The 17,112-nt window shown below is 35.7% G+C and overlaps 1 protein-coding gene across 10 annotated transcripts in view; it reads right to left on the reverse strand.

Moving 5' to 3' along the window:
- RAPGEF6 (Rap guanine nucleotide exchange factor 6) overlaps positions 1 to 17,112 on the reverse strand; it is a 210,821-nt gene that overhangs the window by 64,482 nt on the left and 129,227 nt on the right. For all 10 annotated transcript variants that reach the window (XM_038552080.1, XM_038552078.1, XM_038552079.1 and 7 more), the window contains 6 exons: positions 14,897 to 15,055; positions 14,143 to 14,295; positions 9,555 to 9,719; positions 5,857 to 5,964; positions 3,418 to 3,621; positions 458 to 566 (listed from right to left, as the gene is read on the reverse strand). In XM_038552080.1, coding sequence (XP_038408008.1) covers positions 458 to 566; positions 3,418 to 3,621; positions 5,857 to 5,964; positions 9,555 to 9,719; positions 14,143 to 14,295; positions 14,897 to 15,055 — 898 coding nt within the window. The remainder of the gene's footprint in view (positions 1 to 457; positions 567 to 3,417; positions 3,622 to 5,856; positions 5,965 to 9,554; positions 9,720 to 14,142; positions 14,296 to 14,896; positions 15,056 to 17,112) is intronic.

Consider the following 17,112-nt stretch of genomic DNA (forward strand, 5'->3'; position numbering starts at 1 on the left):
TTTTCATGAACCAGCTAATCTGGCATTCATATTATTATTTCAGAAAAGCAATTCTAACTTTAGCAGTACTTTGATTTGTACATTAGCAAGGGGAATTAAGAGGCTGACTGACTTTTATGCTTCTTTCAGATCCTTCTAAGTGTCGTTTGGTGCTGCCTAGCAAAGTATAGTATGTAATATCTCCTCAGTAGACATTTCATACATGACTAATAGACTCGTACACCTATTTTAAATCTTATTTCTAAAATACAAAAAAATACAAATAAAAATGAAAATTCTAGAATACATACTACCATATCTCAACACTAAGAATCCTAAAAATGTTCAAAGAGCTTAGACATAAACATGTTACATTTTACTACTTTTTTCTCATTATAATGACTTTTCTTTTTTTTTTTTATTACCAAACAAAACCAAAAAACAAACAAAATGCTTCAATTTATACAACAAAACTCACCAAAAATGTTGGTCTTCACAGTAAGTGCAAGATGAGTATTATTCCTTAAAATTTCAAGGGCTTTCACAAATGTAATATTTTCAAAGTTTTGTCCATTTACTTCCATTATCTTGAGAAAAGTATTTGAAAAATATAAATTAAGAGAGAAACAATATTAATTACTTCTGCAACCTTAAGTTTCATGGTGGAAAAAAGAAGAAAACTAAACAAAATGCACCCTTGTATGAACAACAGTTATCTCTATGAGAAGTGGGGTCACAACTTTCTCTATATTGTATTGGCCAAATATCTATTTTTTCAAAGTTCATTCCCTCTGAGATCATATTAAAGGCATTTGTTAAAAAAAAACAAAACAAAACAAACCACCACAGGAAACATTTTCATGTCAGATCAACTCATACAATTAGTGCATATGTATATATGTGTAAATTTTATTGAAATTTTCTAAATGCAAACTTACTGCATTTAAAAGAGAGATAACTCATTCAAAAGTGATACTCTGAATACATCTAACATCATTTCCCTGGTACTGAATGAACCAGCAACTCAAGCAACAAGCACCACTGTTAACGGGTTCTTCCAGGTGACACAGCTGAACCTTCACAGCAGGGGTTCCCAAACTTGGCTGTACCTCAAAACCATACAAAAGTTCCCTTAAAAATTACTAATTCTAACAAAAAAGGATAAAGAAATAAACATAATGAGAAAAAAAGGATCATAGAGGACAGATGTCAGGGATTGACACAATGATTCCAACAGGATAAAAGATTACGAAGTAAAATATTATGAAAAGGGAAAAAAACATGGAAGTAAAATTCAGAGTTGAAAAAAAAAAGTCTTGAGTCTACATACTAAAATGGCTCATCTAGTACCATGAAAAGATAATAAAGACACTTAACATATCTCAATGAAAATTTTGAATTCCAAGGACAGAAAACAAAGAATCTATAAGCTTCACTGTGCAGTGGCAGGTAGTGGGACAGCTAGCTAGAAAAGAAAAATAAACATTGGTTTGGACCTTTCTTGGACCATACTAGGATGATATGACATTCTTCTGTAACATCAAAGTTCTCAAGGAAAAATAACTGTGACCTAAGAATATTAAGCTCCACAAAAGCCTTATCAGACATGCAAGGACAAAAAGAACTATAGTACCTATTGCCCTTTTTTAGTAAAGTACTAGAAAAGGTACCAAGTACTAGAAGACATCTGTGAAATGAATCACAATAATGGAGATATAGATGACATGGAGGTGATCAATGAAATCAGTAAGATAGGTATAAATGTCTACAGGGTTGTTAGTGATAAACTTATGAAACTAAGTTGATACAAATGTCAAAAGTATTCTTAAAAGAGAAGATAAACAATGCTAAAAATGACAATAGCTAGACATAAAACTTCAGATAATTTTAACAATAACTGGAAGGACTGAGGGAAGAAGTAAAAAGCTGATAAATTTTCTCTCAAGAATGAAATTATTAAAAAAAAAAAAAGAATGAAATTATCTGATTTCACTGTTCTTTTGTGAATATGTTTAAATGTGTCCAAAATAAAATACTACGGAGGATTCCTGGGTGGCTCAGTGGTTTAGTGCCTGCCTTTGGCCCAGGGCGCGACCCTAGAGTCCCAGAATCGAGTCCCGAGTTGGGCTCCCGGCATGAAGCCTGCTTCTCCCTCTGCCTGTGTCTCTGCCTCTCTCTCTCTATCATGAGTAAGTAAATAAAATTTTTTAAAAATAAAATAAAATAAAATAAAATACTAGAACAATAAAACACTGACTCTAGAATTCTAGCTACTAGATATTCTCAATGACAAGAGTGGGGTTAGGCCTAGAAATCTCTATTTTTAAAAAGTTTCCTTAGGGGAAGAAGGGGATAATTTTCACTCTAAATGAGTTTTTTTCTTAACCCTTTGATATTTGAGCTGGATAACTCTTTGTTGTGGGGGATGTGCTGCTGCAGTGTGTTTTATGTACGCTGCGTATTAGCAAAATATCCCTGGCCTCTAGATGCTAGCAGTAACCCCCAGGTCATGAGAATCAAAAATATCTCCAGACATGTCAAATGTTTCCCAAGGGAGAAAATCACTCCTGGCTCTGCAGTGCAGCACTTTTTATAACATGAATTCATTAGCATGGTTTAGTTAAAAGTACAACACAGCTACATTCTAAATGCATATAAATGAACAAGCAGAATTTTAAAATGGGAAAACATAACCTTCTCAAGTGATTCACCTGAATTTGAAAAACTACTCTTTGCTGTGCCTAAGAATCACCTAGAGAGTTCTGTTAAAAATACAGATTCCTGGAGGGGATCTCTGGAGAATGTGACTAGTATGATTAATAAAACTGAGGTGGGCTTAGGCATTGCATTTTTTAAGGTTGTCAAGAATCACATCTGGGAACACATTCATTGCTCTACAGCAACCCAAAGCCTTAATGGAGAGACTAAATCCCCACCAACTTCCTCCCAGGGTCTCCTTTTTCCTAGTCCCTCACCTGGCTTCCTCTACTTATGGATATAGTTTTGTTACCATATGAACACTATTTAAGCTGACACCATAATTTATGGCAATCTTTGGCCACTTACATTTTAATTTTTATTCATTCATTCATTCATTCATTTATAAAGATTTTATTTATTTGAGAAAGAGAAAGCGAGCACAAGTAGGGAGCAGAGGAAGAAGATGGCTCCCTGCTGAGCAAGGGAACCTGACATGGGGCTCAATTCCAGGACCCTGAGATCATGAACTAACCAAAAGGCAGAAGCTTAACTGACTGAGCCACCGAGGCACCCCTCATTTTAATTTTTAATTAAATTTCCTTTTTTTTTTTTAAATTTTTTTAAATTAAATTTCCTTAAACCGATCATGCTTACTTGAAGAAGTATCACATGAGAAAAAAAGCAGTAGATGCTCACTTGAAAGAAGGCTTTAATTCACATAGTTGGTAATTTACTTACCTGATCACCACGTTTCAGTCCAGCATCAGCAGCTTTGCTACTAGGTTCTACTCCTTCAACAAAAATACCAAAGCCCTTCTCACTCCCTCCATTAAGGCTGAAATGCAGAGGGGACTCCCGGGAAGCCTTTTGCAGCACCACCTGTCTCCACTTGGCCTTTGCAGCACAGGCAATATTCAATAACCGGAGATGACCATTCATTTTCTAAAAAAGTGAAAAAGGGTATACTGTATATAAATTTATGCATCTATTCCTATGGGCTTCTAGGGAATCACCTACTTATTACAATTACAGTTACCTTGAAATACAAAGTAAAGAACACATAAGCCAGGGTAAATAAAACTGAAGGAGGGAAAGCTTCAACCCCGGAGCACTGTCATGATCTTACGATTTTTAAAAATTGCTAGATAAGCACAGATTAGAAAAGATTTCAAAATGTAGTCTCATTTAGAGAAGGAAGACAAAACCTTACTTCTCATGGCCTGAACCCTCCTAATACATACTCCACTACTATCTTACTTATCTCCTGGCTGGTACATAAATCCAGAATCTTTCTACACCTTCATTTAAAACCTTAAAGAATCTGAACCACTTTTCCGAAAACTGTCTGATATTCAAAGACACATTCAAGTTCCTACCTCTTCTGAGTATATTATTCCTGTATTTATTAGATCTTTCTTAAACTTAGTAATACTCTCACTTTCAGATTTTTTAAAATTTATTTATTTATGATAGTCAGAGAGAGAGAGAGAGAGAGAGAGAGAGAGGCAGAGACATAGACAGAGGGAGAAGCAGGCTCCATGCTGGGAGTCCGACGTGGGATTCGATCCCGGGTCTCCAGGATCGCGCCCTGGGCCAAAGGCAGGTGCTAAACCGCTGCGCCACCCAGGGATCCCCACTTTCAGATTTTAATACCAATTCAATATCCAACTATTCTCAAATAGCATAGTATGTGTAAATCTCTCGTCCATAAAAAGTAGCTAAAGTTTCTTCAGGACAGAGGCCAAGCCTTACACCTGTTCTGATCCTATGTGATACTCTGGGAATACAGAGTAGAACTGAGTAAATTTTACCTGATGACTGGATGATTACAGAAAAAAAAAAAAAAAAAAAGAAATCCTATGATTGTAAGGCAATTTCTACTTTCCATTACCCAAATGATGGTGGTAAGCTTCTATGGCCACTTAATCAAGTTCCCGAGTCTCTGTTCATTATTCCTATTTTTCATAGAGCTGAAGTGTGCTGAGAAGTCTACAGGAACTAAGAGGTAAGGGAATGGACAGAAATCTACCTATTTGTCTCTTTGTTCAACTCAATCCACTTACAACCCGAGTAACAGCAATGGTTCTTGGGCATTTGCTATGTAAGAGTTTTTTTTTTTTTGTCCTTCCAGATTGTTGCATTCATTAGCTCATTATAATCCTCATAAGAATCCCCAGAAACTAAGGATGACTACTACCTATAAATTGCATAAAAGGCTGGGCAACTTGTCCAAGTTTACATGTCTAACAAGTGGTACAGTTTGAATGTTAATTTAGGCAAACTAACTCCTGAGCTGCATAATTAATTTACTTCCTAAAATTTCAAGTTGCTTAGAGCACATAATCCAGTTGCAGTTGAAAGCATCTGACAGAGAGAGTAAATGGAATTATAAATAGCTACTGTGAAAGTTAACAAGATCTTGAGGGGATTATCTTAGGTGTTGTATACTTAGAACAAATGAAATCACATGCAGAAGGGAGACTCAGTCTAATGTGAGCACAGAGTTCAATAGCAGACTAGAAGAAAAAAATTCAAGCTTGACAACCAGTTAAGAATATAAAATAATCTGGTTGGCTAAAATTAAGGGTGCACAGAAAAAAAGACTGAAAATATAGGTGAGGGACCTGAATACAGAGGAATTACTTTGGTAGGAAATACTTCAATTTACTGACAGAGAAATATTCATCTCATTTATAGTTTAAAAACAATCTCTGGCCACACAAAAATGGACTGGAAGAAATATTAGAACTAAAATTAGCGAGCTATTACAATAGATGAGGCATATGATATGAGGCCCTGTCTGGGGAGTGAAAAAGGAATGGCAAGAGAGGAACTACAGGAAATATGTGTACTGTCACAATTAGTGACCCAGGTGACCTCAGCAATGAATGGACATCTTGGCCAGGGAATTCAAGGAAGAGAGGGGACCCACATATACACCAGACTTCGTAAGCCTAAGTGACTGGAGAGAGCATTCTCATTAGTCTCCAAATCAAAGTAGGAGAATCAGGAGGAAACCTGTTTTTGTTTGGGTTAGTGGCAGAGAATGAACAGAATCTAGAATATAAATTTGGAAGTTCTCATAGCACAGGAGAAGATGAAAGTTGTTCTGAGTTGCTGTTATTTGGGGATGAGGAAAATCCCTAATCCGTGAAGATAAATTCTTTTGAGTCTTACCGTATCTTCCAGATTTTTTTCAAATTCCTCCAGAAATCGAGTCATAGCAGGATCACCTTCAAAATCATTAAAATGATTATTTACCCATAATAACACAATCCTTGTTACCTGTGGAAACATGAAAGAGGCACCAGTTATGAGAGGCATTCTTTCCGCAGAAGTATATTCAAAAAGCATGTCCAAAACCAAAGAGTAACTGAGCTTTAGGACTAATCCCTTTACCCTCTGTCCTGTGTGCAAAAGGTTCATTCAAACAGAAAGGCATGGCTTAGTCTGAGCTTTTGCTTTCTTGGGTACACAATCAATAAAGAGTGCCAAGTCTATACCCACAGCGAAAATATACAAGCCTGTATGCAAAGCTGTTCAGTATATAGGATGTATACCTCAGATAAATCCTAAAACATAAGTTTTTAAGGATAGGCAACCATACCAAAAATGTTTATACAGCCAAAAACATGCTGAACCAAAATTCTAACAGTCAAATCTGAACTTACTTCATTATAAATACTGTGACTTTTCAAAGTTGTAAAGTGATTTGCTTACTTCGAGCCACTGATTAACAGAAAAATTAATGGAAGCTGAACTGAATCATGTACCTAACAATGGAAGTTATATATTTTTTAAACTGTGGTAGGATACACACAAAAGCCACCATTTAAACCACTTTAAGGTGTACAGTTCAGTGGCATTTAACACATTCAAAATGATAGCAACTATTACCACTACCTACTTCCAGAGCATTTTTATCACCCCAAAAGAAAACCTCATTCCCATTATATAGTCTCCTCACTTTCTGCCCTCTCTCCAAGCAGCCACTAATATGCTTTTCCCTCTCTGTGTATTTTGCCTACTCCAGATATTTCATACAATAAAATTTCATGTCTAGTTTCTTTCACTTAGCATGATGTTTTCAAGGTTCATCCATGCAGTAGCATGTACTACCTTCCCTTTTATGGCTGAATATTGTTTCATTATATGGCTATACCACATTTTGTTTATCCATCCAGCAGTTGATGGACATTTGGGTTGTCTCTACCTTTTGGTTATTGTCAACAGTGCTATGAACATCTTATGCAAGTTTTTGTTTGCATACCTGTTTTCAGTTCTTACAGATAAATACCAAGGGAGGAGAACTGCTGGGTTATCTGGTAATTTTAAGTTTTACTTTTTGAAGAAATGCCGACTGTTTTCCAGAGCAGTTGTAACATTTTACATTACTACCCATAATGTATGGGAATTCCGTTTTCTCCACATCCATATCCATGGTGATGCTTGTTATTTCCTTTCCTTTTTTTTTTTTAAGATTTATTTATTTATTCATAAGAGACACACACACAGAGGTAGAGACACAGGCAGAGGCAGAAGCAGGCTCCATGCAAGGAGCCCAACATGGGACTGGATCCCGGGTCTCCAAGATCACGCCCTGAGCCGAAGGCAGGCATTAGACCACTGAGCCACCCAGGGATCCCCCTCCTTTCTTTTTTAAAAGCCATACACCTCATCCTAGTGGCTGTGAAGTAGAATCTCACGGTGGTTTTGATTTGCATTTCCCTATGAGTAATAGTGCTGAACATCCTTTTCATGTGTTTGCTAGCAATTTAGATATCCTTTTTGGAAAAATGTCTATTCAAGCCTTTTGTCCATTTTTAAGTTGTGTTGTCTTTTTGTTGTTGAACTGTAAGGGTTCTCTATACATTCAAGATAAGAGACTTTTATCAGATATAAGATTTGCAAATATATTTTCCCATTCCACATGTTGTCTTTTCTTTCAATTTAAGGCTCTAATTTTGATGAAGTTCAATTTATCTGCTTTAGTGCTTTGAATATCGTATCTAAGAAACTACTGCCAAATCTAAGGTCATGTTTTTTTTTAAGTTTTAAAAGAAAAGGGGGATGATCCCTGGGTGGTGCAGCAGTTTGGTGCCTACCTTTGGCCCAGGGCATGATCCTGGAGACCCGGGATTGAATCCCATGTCGGGCTCCCAGTGCATGGAGCCTGCTTCTCCCTCTGCCTGTGTCTCTGCCTCTCTCTCTCTGTGTGACTATCATAAATAAACTTAAAAAATAAATAAATAAATAAATAAAAGGTTTTATTAAAAAAAAAAAGTTGTCATTGTAAAAGATTTAAACAATGCATCTGTATTCATCTGTTTAGTAAGTTTCATTCATAAGTTTAATAATGTCATAACTACTAATCTCTTCTTTTAAGAGTTTTATAGTGTCAGCTCCCGTATTTAGGGTCTCTGACTCACTTTGAGTTAATTTTGTACATAGGGTAAAGTAAGGGTCCAATTTCATTCTTTTGCATGTGTATATCGAGTTGTCCCTCACTCTATTTCTGCTCATTCTTCAGCATGCCTTTATCTCAACATGCTTTTATCTTCTCAGCAACTACACATAATTCCAAAAGAGGTGGGGAGGCAATCCTGTAGTTTGAAACACATGAGTTTCCTAAACAATGGAATTCCACAGTCCAGGTACATCTAATTTATTTTTTTTAAAACACAACTCAGAAAGATATATCAAGCAATTATGACCCTACTTTTATTTTTCTTAAAATAACTAACTTCCCTGGAGGGTATTAGGCTGAGTGAAGTAAGCCAGTCGGAGAAGGACAAACATTATATGTTCTCATTCATTTGGGGAATATAAATAATAGTGAAAGGGAATATAAGGGAAGGGGGAAGAAATGTGTGGGAAATATCAGAAAGGGAGACAGAACGTAAAGACTGCTAACTCTGGGAAACGAACTAGGAGTGGTGGAAGGGGAGGAGGGCGGGGGGTGGGAGTGAATGGGTGACGGGCACTGGGGGTTATTCTGTATGTTAGTAAATTGAACACCAATAAAAAATAAATTAAAAAAAAAAAAAGAAAGTAAAAATAAATAAATAAATAAATAAAATAACGAACTTCCTACAAATTTGCTGAGGTACTGCTAGTCTTTTCACTGAATGTACAAATACCATAAAATAAGGTAAGATAATTTAAAATAGCAAACAATGTTTAATGCAAAAAAATTTTCAAATACAGATTTAAAATAAGTCACAAAAGAGACCTATTTTAAAGGTCAAAAAGACTAATTGTTTAAAAATGATTATAAAGTCTTTAACTCAAAAATCAACATATTTCTATTTCGGGGCTTACAAATAATGTAAGCTCCCCTGAAAATAATTTACTTGGTGAATATTCTTTCTAAATTACTAAATAGGGGCATCGGGTGGCTCAGCGGTTGAGCATCTGCCTTTGGCTCAGGGCATGATCCCATGGTCCCGGGATTGAGTCCTGCGTCGGGCTCCCTGCATGGAGCCTGCTTCTCCCTCTGCCTATGTCTCTGCCTCTCTTTCTGTGTTTCTCATGAATAAATAAATAAAATCTTAAAAAAAACCCTACTAAATAACTTTTTAAAATGTTTTACTATCTCCTTCAGAAAGATTTTGATAAAATTCAAAAATACTCTTATGCAGCTATCATGTTTTCTGAAATTATAGCTGTACCACAGCCTATTTCAGTTTTTAACTGTAAAGGCTCATATTCACTTCTTAACATGAATTTTATCCACAAAAGTAACTAAGTAGAGCTATTTTTTAGTTGAACTGAATTTTGTTATTAAAATAAATATTTATCAACTGTAAAAGGTTTTATGAATAAAAGTTATAGGTTAAAATTACTTCCATCCCCTTCATACTTATAAAACCAACCTTATCCCTTAAGCTGTCAATTTTAAACCATTCCAATAGTTTGATCCCAACATCCAAAGGACTTTCAAGAAATGTCCTGTAAGTTAGCAGGAAATCTTCTATATAAGTCGGGTCCACAATGGAATGCTCTTCTATTAAATGCATGATGAGACGCTCAGGTGTTGCCTAAAAATCCAAGGATAGGAAAGATTATAAAATAAACAAACATCACAGGAAATAATTCTACTGATTACTTCCCTTTGTAGTCACTCTATTACATCAGTCCTCAAAGGAGATTTTCATTGTTAAAATACTCAATAGTGGGAGAAGGTAGTCTTTACAGGTTATCCACCAGCACTCAGGGATGGAAAGTGATAAAAGGTAAAGGAATGACAATACCTAATAGCATTTTCTTAGTTGTAGCTGTTTTAACTGGCATTTTATCCTAGTAGGGCTTTTGAACTCAATGATTTATCTCTGGTGTGGCCTGTTTCTGCCATTTTTCTACAATTGGTAGAGTTGGGGAGAGGATGGTCTTAAGCCAACAAAAGGAAAAAGTAAAACTTAAAAAATTTAATCATCTTCAAATCTCTCCTGCCTCAGGCTATAGGAACAACACACCAGTTCAAGATAGTGAGTTTTGTTGTTTTTAACTTCCTAGAAAAGAAGTTTCTTCTTCTATAGTTTCTCCATGCTAGTTCACCATCTTGAGAGGAACAAGAAAATCTATATATAGTTTTTACATTAATTCAGAGTTTTAACTGCTTGCCTGTCTCCAAATTTATAAAAAGAAATGTAAACAACATTGATCTACTGCTCTAAGCTTCTGAACCAGTGCTAAAATTTATTACCTTTGCAGCCTTTTCAAAAGTGTATACACAGAACAAATGCAGAGATAAGCCAGATGTTAAACCAAATACAAAAATCAAGACAAATTTCCATTTGTTGCATTTACCCAAGCAATGTCATTAGTGAGCATAACTGCATGGTAAACATACATCAATACTAACAATGTTAATCTAAGAATTTACTTAAAGAAAAGGTATATAAATTATTTTTCTAGAAGGAAATCAAGTAAGGTTCTTCGTATAACATATTTGAGGGACCCAAGGCAAACTCAGGTCATTCCTATTCTTCTTTCACCCTCCAAAACAATCTAAGTCAAAGAATACCAAATTGGGCTTAACTTTCCCAGGCCAATCTTGAGTTGAGGTCTTTCAATATGGTTCTTAGATCATGTATAGTTAAGTCAGGGAAGGAACAGATCAACTTTAAGAAAGGCCATTATTCTGACCAGCTAAGTCACTGGGGTCAGACACCTGCAGAGACTAAGCCATATACTCAAAACTATATTTAAAGATGAGCCCCATAGCCATGCAGAAGCATGTCACCAAAGGTCTCACTAGTATCCAATAAGGTGGGGTTCTGGGAGAGAGAGTGAGCAGAGTTGGCAGGCAAAGGGGATGACTGGAATGGTGACACTGGCATCACGGAGACTGGTTACAATGAGCAAGTAAGTAAATAAACAGAGCATAACAAGAGACACTGCTGGAGAAGATATTTACAAATATGAAAAGAGAAAGGACAGGAAAAACTGCGGTATAGCACCAAAACTGGGAATACTAGTATGAACTCATGATTATTACAAATAGATGGAGACAAAGTTGTGGTGTATATGCATTTACTATAAATACTTATTTAGTATAAATATATTATATATTATAGTAAATATTTATACAACTTTCCTAGCTGTGTCTAATCAGAGGCACTAAAAGCAATGACATCTAAGTAGCAATGAAAAAAGTGCTAAGATCTTGGGGTTTTGTTTTTTGAATTTTTTTTTTTTTTTTTACAAAGATTTTATTTATTTGAGAGAGTGAGAGAGAGCACAGGACAGAGAGCACCAGAGAAGGAAGGGGCAAATGGATGGGGAGAAGCAGGCTTCCCATTGAGCACGGTGCCCGACTCAGGGGTCAATCCCAGGACCCTTGGGATTAGGACCTGAGCCAAAGGCAGACACTTAACTGACTAAGCCACCCAGGCACCCCTAAAAGATTTTATTTTTAAGTAATCTATCCACCCAATGTGAGGCTCAAACCTACAATTCTATGATTAAGAGTCGCAGGCTTCACCAACTGAGCCAGCCAGGTGCCCCGTAGATCTCAGTTTTTAAATGCTATTCTCCACTAGTAGGATGTAAGGCTCTGGAGAAATGGCTGATTCCAAAGCCGGAACAGGGAAAGTACATAATGAGTCTGAACATCTTGTTTTGTCAGATAACAGGAAAACTTTAAAAAAAATGATGAGGATATCTCAAAAGGATAAAGGAGTTGGCATTATTAAGGTCCCACGGGCCAAAACTGGACTTGTCTCCTGGAACAATAATGATGGTGAGAGTGTAAAACACACAAGTCCATGCCAATAGAACTGCATTACTGGGAGAAAAAAAGAATGTTCATCCTTACAGATAAAGATAATAAATGTTTAAAAAAAGGGGGAGAGGAATCACCGTATCGGCAGGAATCAAAAGAAGACTGGTAGACAGAAGTTTGTAGGCTATACTGACACTACTTCAAACCAACTCTCCCCCAAACACTTATCAATTACAAAGGGCATAATGAATCATTGTTTCAGGCAGGAATCAAAAGACGACTGGTGGACAGAAGTTTGTAGGATATATTGACACTACTCCAAAACATCTCTGCCTCAAACATTTATCAATTACAAAGAGCATAAGAAATCTGACAGACATAAACATGACCAGATGATTAAAGTAGGTTTCAACAATGGTGGAACAGGCTGACATTACATGCTCCTTGATATGATGCAGAGAGAAGAATACTACATCATTTCTGTGGAATTCCTGCCAGAAGAACATGATTTGTCTGGTCATGAGGAAACATTGTAAAGATCCACACTGAGGGTGACTACAGAACAAAAGGTGTGTATTCTTTAAAACTGCTAAGAATATGAACAGATAAAGACTGTTCCTGGAGTAGACTCAAGTGACAGGACAACTAAATGCTACTGTGTTCCTAGATGAGATGCTGGATGAGAAAAGACAAAGTGCCACTGCTGGGCTAGTCAGTGAAAAACTAAATATGATCTGTGGGCCTGAATGGTGGTATTGTATCAATTTTCATTTCTCAATTTAAAGGTTTCTATGGTGTTTATGTAGGAAAGTGTTGTTTTTAGGAAATACACAATGGAATATTCAGGAGTGATGAAGCATCACACTTGCAGACTGGTCTCAAATGATTCAGAGAAAGACTGGTGATAATGGAGAAAATGCAGTGAAATGTTAATAGTTGGGGAATCTGAATGAAGGAGTGTTCAATACTGTTCTGGCAACTATTCTCTGAGTCTGTAATTATTTAAAAATAAAGAATTAAAAAATATGAGCTCCCATAAAAAGACAGCCTATGGCAATCCACCCATGTTTACCTTTTCTATAAAACAAAGCTTGTACTTACCAGTTTAGGAAAAGATAAAGTGTTGCTAAATATCCTGACTCCTGAGGAAAAATGGATCTAACATCAGTCCCTTCACATTATTAAATAGGCTCATGTATTTGTAATGAATAACACACTTACTTATTTTACAACCAAGACTAGGCTGAAAAGAGAAATGGTTATATGTTTTCCTCTATTCCAACTATAATTTCTCTATTTTACAATCCAGAGGTCTTCAAAGAAACCTTCTTCAAAGTGGGGGGAGGTGGGAGGGAGACAAGGGGTCAAGCAGACAAAGGGGAGGGGAGAGAGAGAAAACTAGAGAAACAGTATGAGGATTAATATTCAGGCTCTACAATGTGCTAAATAAAGCCTTTGATTTACCTCATTTAGCCCTAATAAAGCTCTGTCATATCACTATTTTCAGATCAGAAAACAGAGGGAAGATAATGCCTTTTCAATGCCATAAATATCCAGTAAACACTGCACCTTCATCTACTACCATTCTTCAAACTTTCATTATCAGTCCTTTTGTTTTATTTCTATATATTGTTTTTTTAAGTTCAAAAGTTTTATTTAAATTCTGGTTAGTTAACATATGTGTAATATTAGTTTTAGGTGTACAATTCAGTGATTCATCCATACAACACCCAATTGTATGAGTGCCCACCTTAATACCCACCACCCATTTAGCCCATCCCTCCAACTACCTCTCCTCCAGCAACCCTGTCTATTCTTTACAGTTAAAAGTCTGTTTCTTGGTTTGCTCCCCACCGCCACCCACCCATCCAAGTCCATTTCTTTTGTTTAAGTTCACATAGGAATGAAATCATAGGGTATCTGTATTTCTGACTTACACGGCTGTTTGATGAAATTCACCTCCATTATCAATGGATCATGAAATAAATTTGAAAAGGAAAACTCTTACCAGTGTATTCTAAAATAATATCCAACCCACATTGATATTAAATGGCAATGTCATGCTTCATTATTAAAATGTGTAAAAATCAATGTGGAAAAAAGCAGAACCAATACATTTGTTTATATTCTAAAATTAGTGAATTACCTTACACTGCACAAAAAGTAATTCAAAGCCTTTCTAGCAAGAAGAAAGCTATATTCTATCAATGACTAGAATAATAAATAAAGACACCCACCTTGATTACAATGTGTCCTTTCCTGGTTCCACTCCGATCTAGTTCACGATGCTCATGTACCATGACAATTTCTCCCTCTTCCTCAACTTTATGGGTGTTTTTCTCCACATGATTTAAAATTCTCCAATAATCCTGCTGCGCTATGCAGACAAACTGTCCGAGAACAACATGGGGACAGTTAATAAACCTATAGTACATAAATATATCACTATGCACCAAGGCAGAGCACAAAGGTAAGAAATCGAGTGGCATCAGTTCTTTTTTATTCAATCCCTTTAACCATCAACAAAAATCAAGGTGAAATAAATAACTGACATACAAAGAGACCAAAGAGGTTAAATCCGTTCAAATTCTGCTCTAAAAGGAGAAGTGAACATCTAGTTCTCTTAAAATTGACGCTAGGGAAAGAAAACATGAAGCAGGAGTAAGTTAAAAACAACTCAGAAGTTCCTATTTCTTTCCTTTATTTTAAAAAAACAAAACAAAACAAAAAACCAAAAAAAAGGACTAAGCTGGCTATTACTCAATAGAAATTTAATGAACCAACATTTCGTATAATCTCTTCTAAAAATTTATAGTTTAATTCCACAAATCTTTGAGTTAGACACAAAATCTAATTTCCTTTATTAACTGTGAACTTCTGAAAATTCCTAATTCTCAAATCAAGCTATTTTATTTTAAGGAAGAAAAAAAACAGGCTCGGCTATTTGAAATCAACAAAGAATACTACAAGACACCAAAGAGATAAACTTACCTGACAATCATCTACTTTCGTCCTAACAACTCCATGCATGTACTGTTTGTCCAGAGTGGGAGTAATTCCAAAACTATTTCCCATAAAGAGATTTTCAACTTTTCCATCTGGATGAGTGATTTCTACAGTGCCGTTTAAAATAACATACCATGAGTCAAGCTATAGAGAAAAAGACAGGTTTTAAGAATCTCTTTTAAAAAATAGTTACATGTTAACTTTGCAAAATAATGAATACATTGAACTTTTATAATTTAAAAAAGAAAAAGATCCAGTTACATTATTTTGTACTCTGTCAAAAAACACCCTATGCCTGTCTACACAAACTGATAAAGCTTATTTTACATTTTCTTCTTTTAGTCACCAAATGACACCAGGGGAACCTTCCGTAATTGACCAAATACTTGGAGAAAAACAAATGGGTTAAACCACAAGCTCCTAAATCCTGAATCCACACACTGACACTAACTGGATGACTCCTGGCAAGTTATTTAACCTCTCAGTGCCCCAGATTCTTGATTTCTGAGTGGACTTAACCAAAGTACTATCACAGGACCTTTGTCTTAATGAAATCAGTTTACATACACTAACTCCTTAGAACAGTGCCTGGCATATAGCAAGCACTCTAAAGAAAAAAAAGTTGCTAGTAACTAATTCAGAAAGACTACTATGGCCCTGAATTTTAAAGCAGGTTGACAAAATATTAAAAATTTCTCTTAATGTTAAGAAAATACTGCCTTCGGGCAGCCCGGGCGGCTCAGCGGTTTAGCGCCGCCTTCAGCCCAGGGCGTGATCTTGGAGACCTGGGATTGAGTCCCATGTCGGGCTCCTTGTATGAAGCCTGCTTCTCCCTCTGCCTGTGTCTCTGCCTCTCTCTTTCTCTCTCTCTCTCTCTCTGTGCCTCTCATGAATAAATAAATAAAATCTTAAAAAAAAAAAAAAGAAAATATTGCCTCCATTTATACAGAAACATATGATGCTCCTAGAAGTTAACCTGGTATGTATTAGTGAAAGGTCACTTATTCTCCTTTGGTATAATTCTTAACAACCTCAACTATCAACAGTTTAAAGGTAATTTAAGGGAAATGTGGGTCATCGGTTCTGAAGGAGAATCAGTAGCAAAACAAAATTATTTTTTTAAAAGCGTGCTTTTTTGGTTATTTCAAGTATGAAATTCACTCACTGTGCAATTTATGGATAACATAAATTACTTGAGGACAGGGACTGTGTCTAGTTTTTCCACCACTACACTCCCTGTGTCTAGAATAGTACCTAGCACAAAGAACGCACGTAACAAAATTTTTGCTGACAGAACTGTGGAAAATTAAGAGAACATAAAAATTTGTGGAAAAGAAAAGTTCTTCAAAATTCCAGTGTTTATACAGTTGTTGTTAGAAGTTTAATTTCTCTCCTGTGTTTATATTACTTTATACTCCTGAAATAGTCATTCAACTGTCCTGCCTTTTAAGAAAATTTAATACTAAAATTTGTTCATGAAACTTTTTTTCTTGAGATTATCCTATGATAGTGTCAGATATTTAGGACATGGGAAGTAAACAAGTAAATAAAGCTAGACATAGGCCCTGGCCTTCAAAGAGCTTCCATCAAATTTTAAAATACCCTGAATATCTACATATTATATCCTGTAGACAATATAATAATTACTTCTTTATTCCTGAATGACATTTTAGCCATTTCCAATTTTTACTACTATAAAAATGCTGCAAGAACATCTTTTGGTCTAACTCAGTTTTATGTTATGTACTAAACAAAGACTCATAGTGAGTGAAACAGGATAGAGGACTGTTAATTCTTCAAGGCCCATGTTAAAAATTTCTAAATGACTTTCCAGAAATGCTATTTATATCCTTGCTAGCAGTATAAGACGATTTTCATTGACTTGATATGTCAGCATTAATTTCCATCAGTTTGGTAAGAAAAACTGAAGTAACTCCTAACAGCAGTAATTCCTCTGTATCCTTCCAATGCCTCTGCATCCTTCCTTTACCCGTTGAAAGTCACTAGCCAAACATTTCTCAACATAGTACTGCCACCATAGAAATGTCTCAACTGACAGCAGTCCACTGAGAAGTAAAAACAAATTTGTTTCAATTAATGTTATTTATTGAATATTTATGCTAGGCTCACTGCTGGGAAATAAAAATTAAGACAGACAAAATAAAGCAAAAGCAAAAATAAAAAAAACTTCTATCTTTAGA

Source organism: Canis lupus, chromosome 11, assembly GCF_011100685.1.
Source record: "Canis lupus familiaris isolate Mischka breed German Shepherd chromosome 11, alternate assembly UU_Cfam_GSD_1.0, whole genome shotgun sequence".
Taxonomy (NCBI): Eukaryota; Metazoa; Chordata; class Mammalia; order Carnivora; family Canidae; genus Canis; species Canis lupus.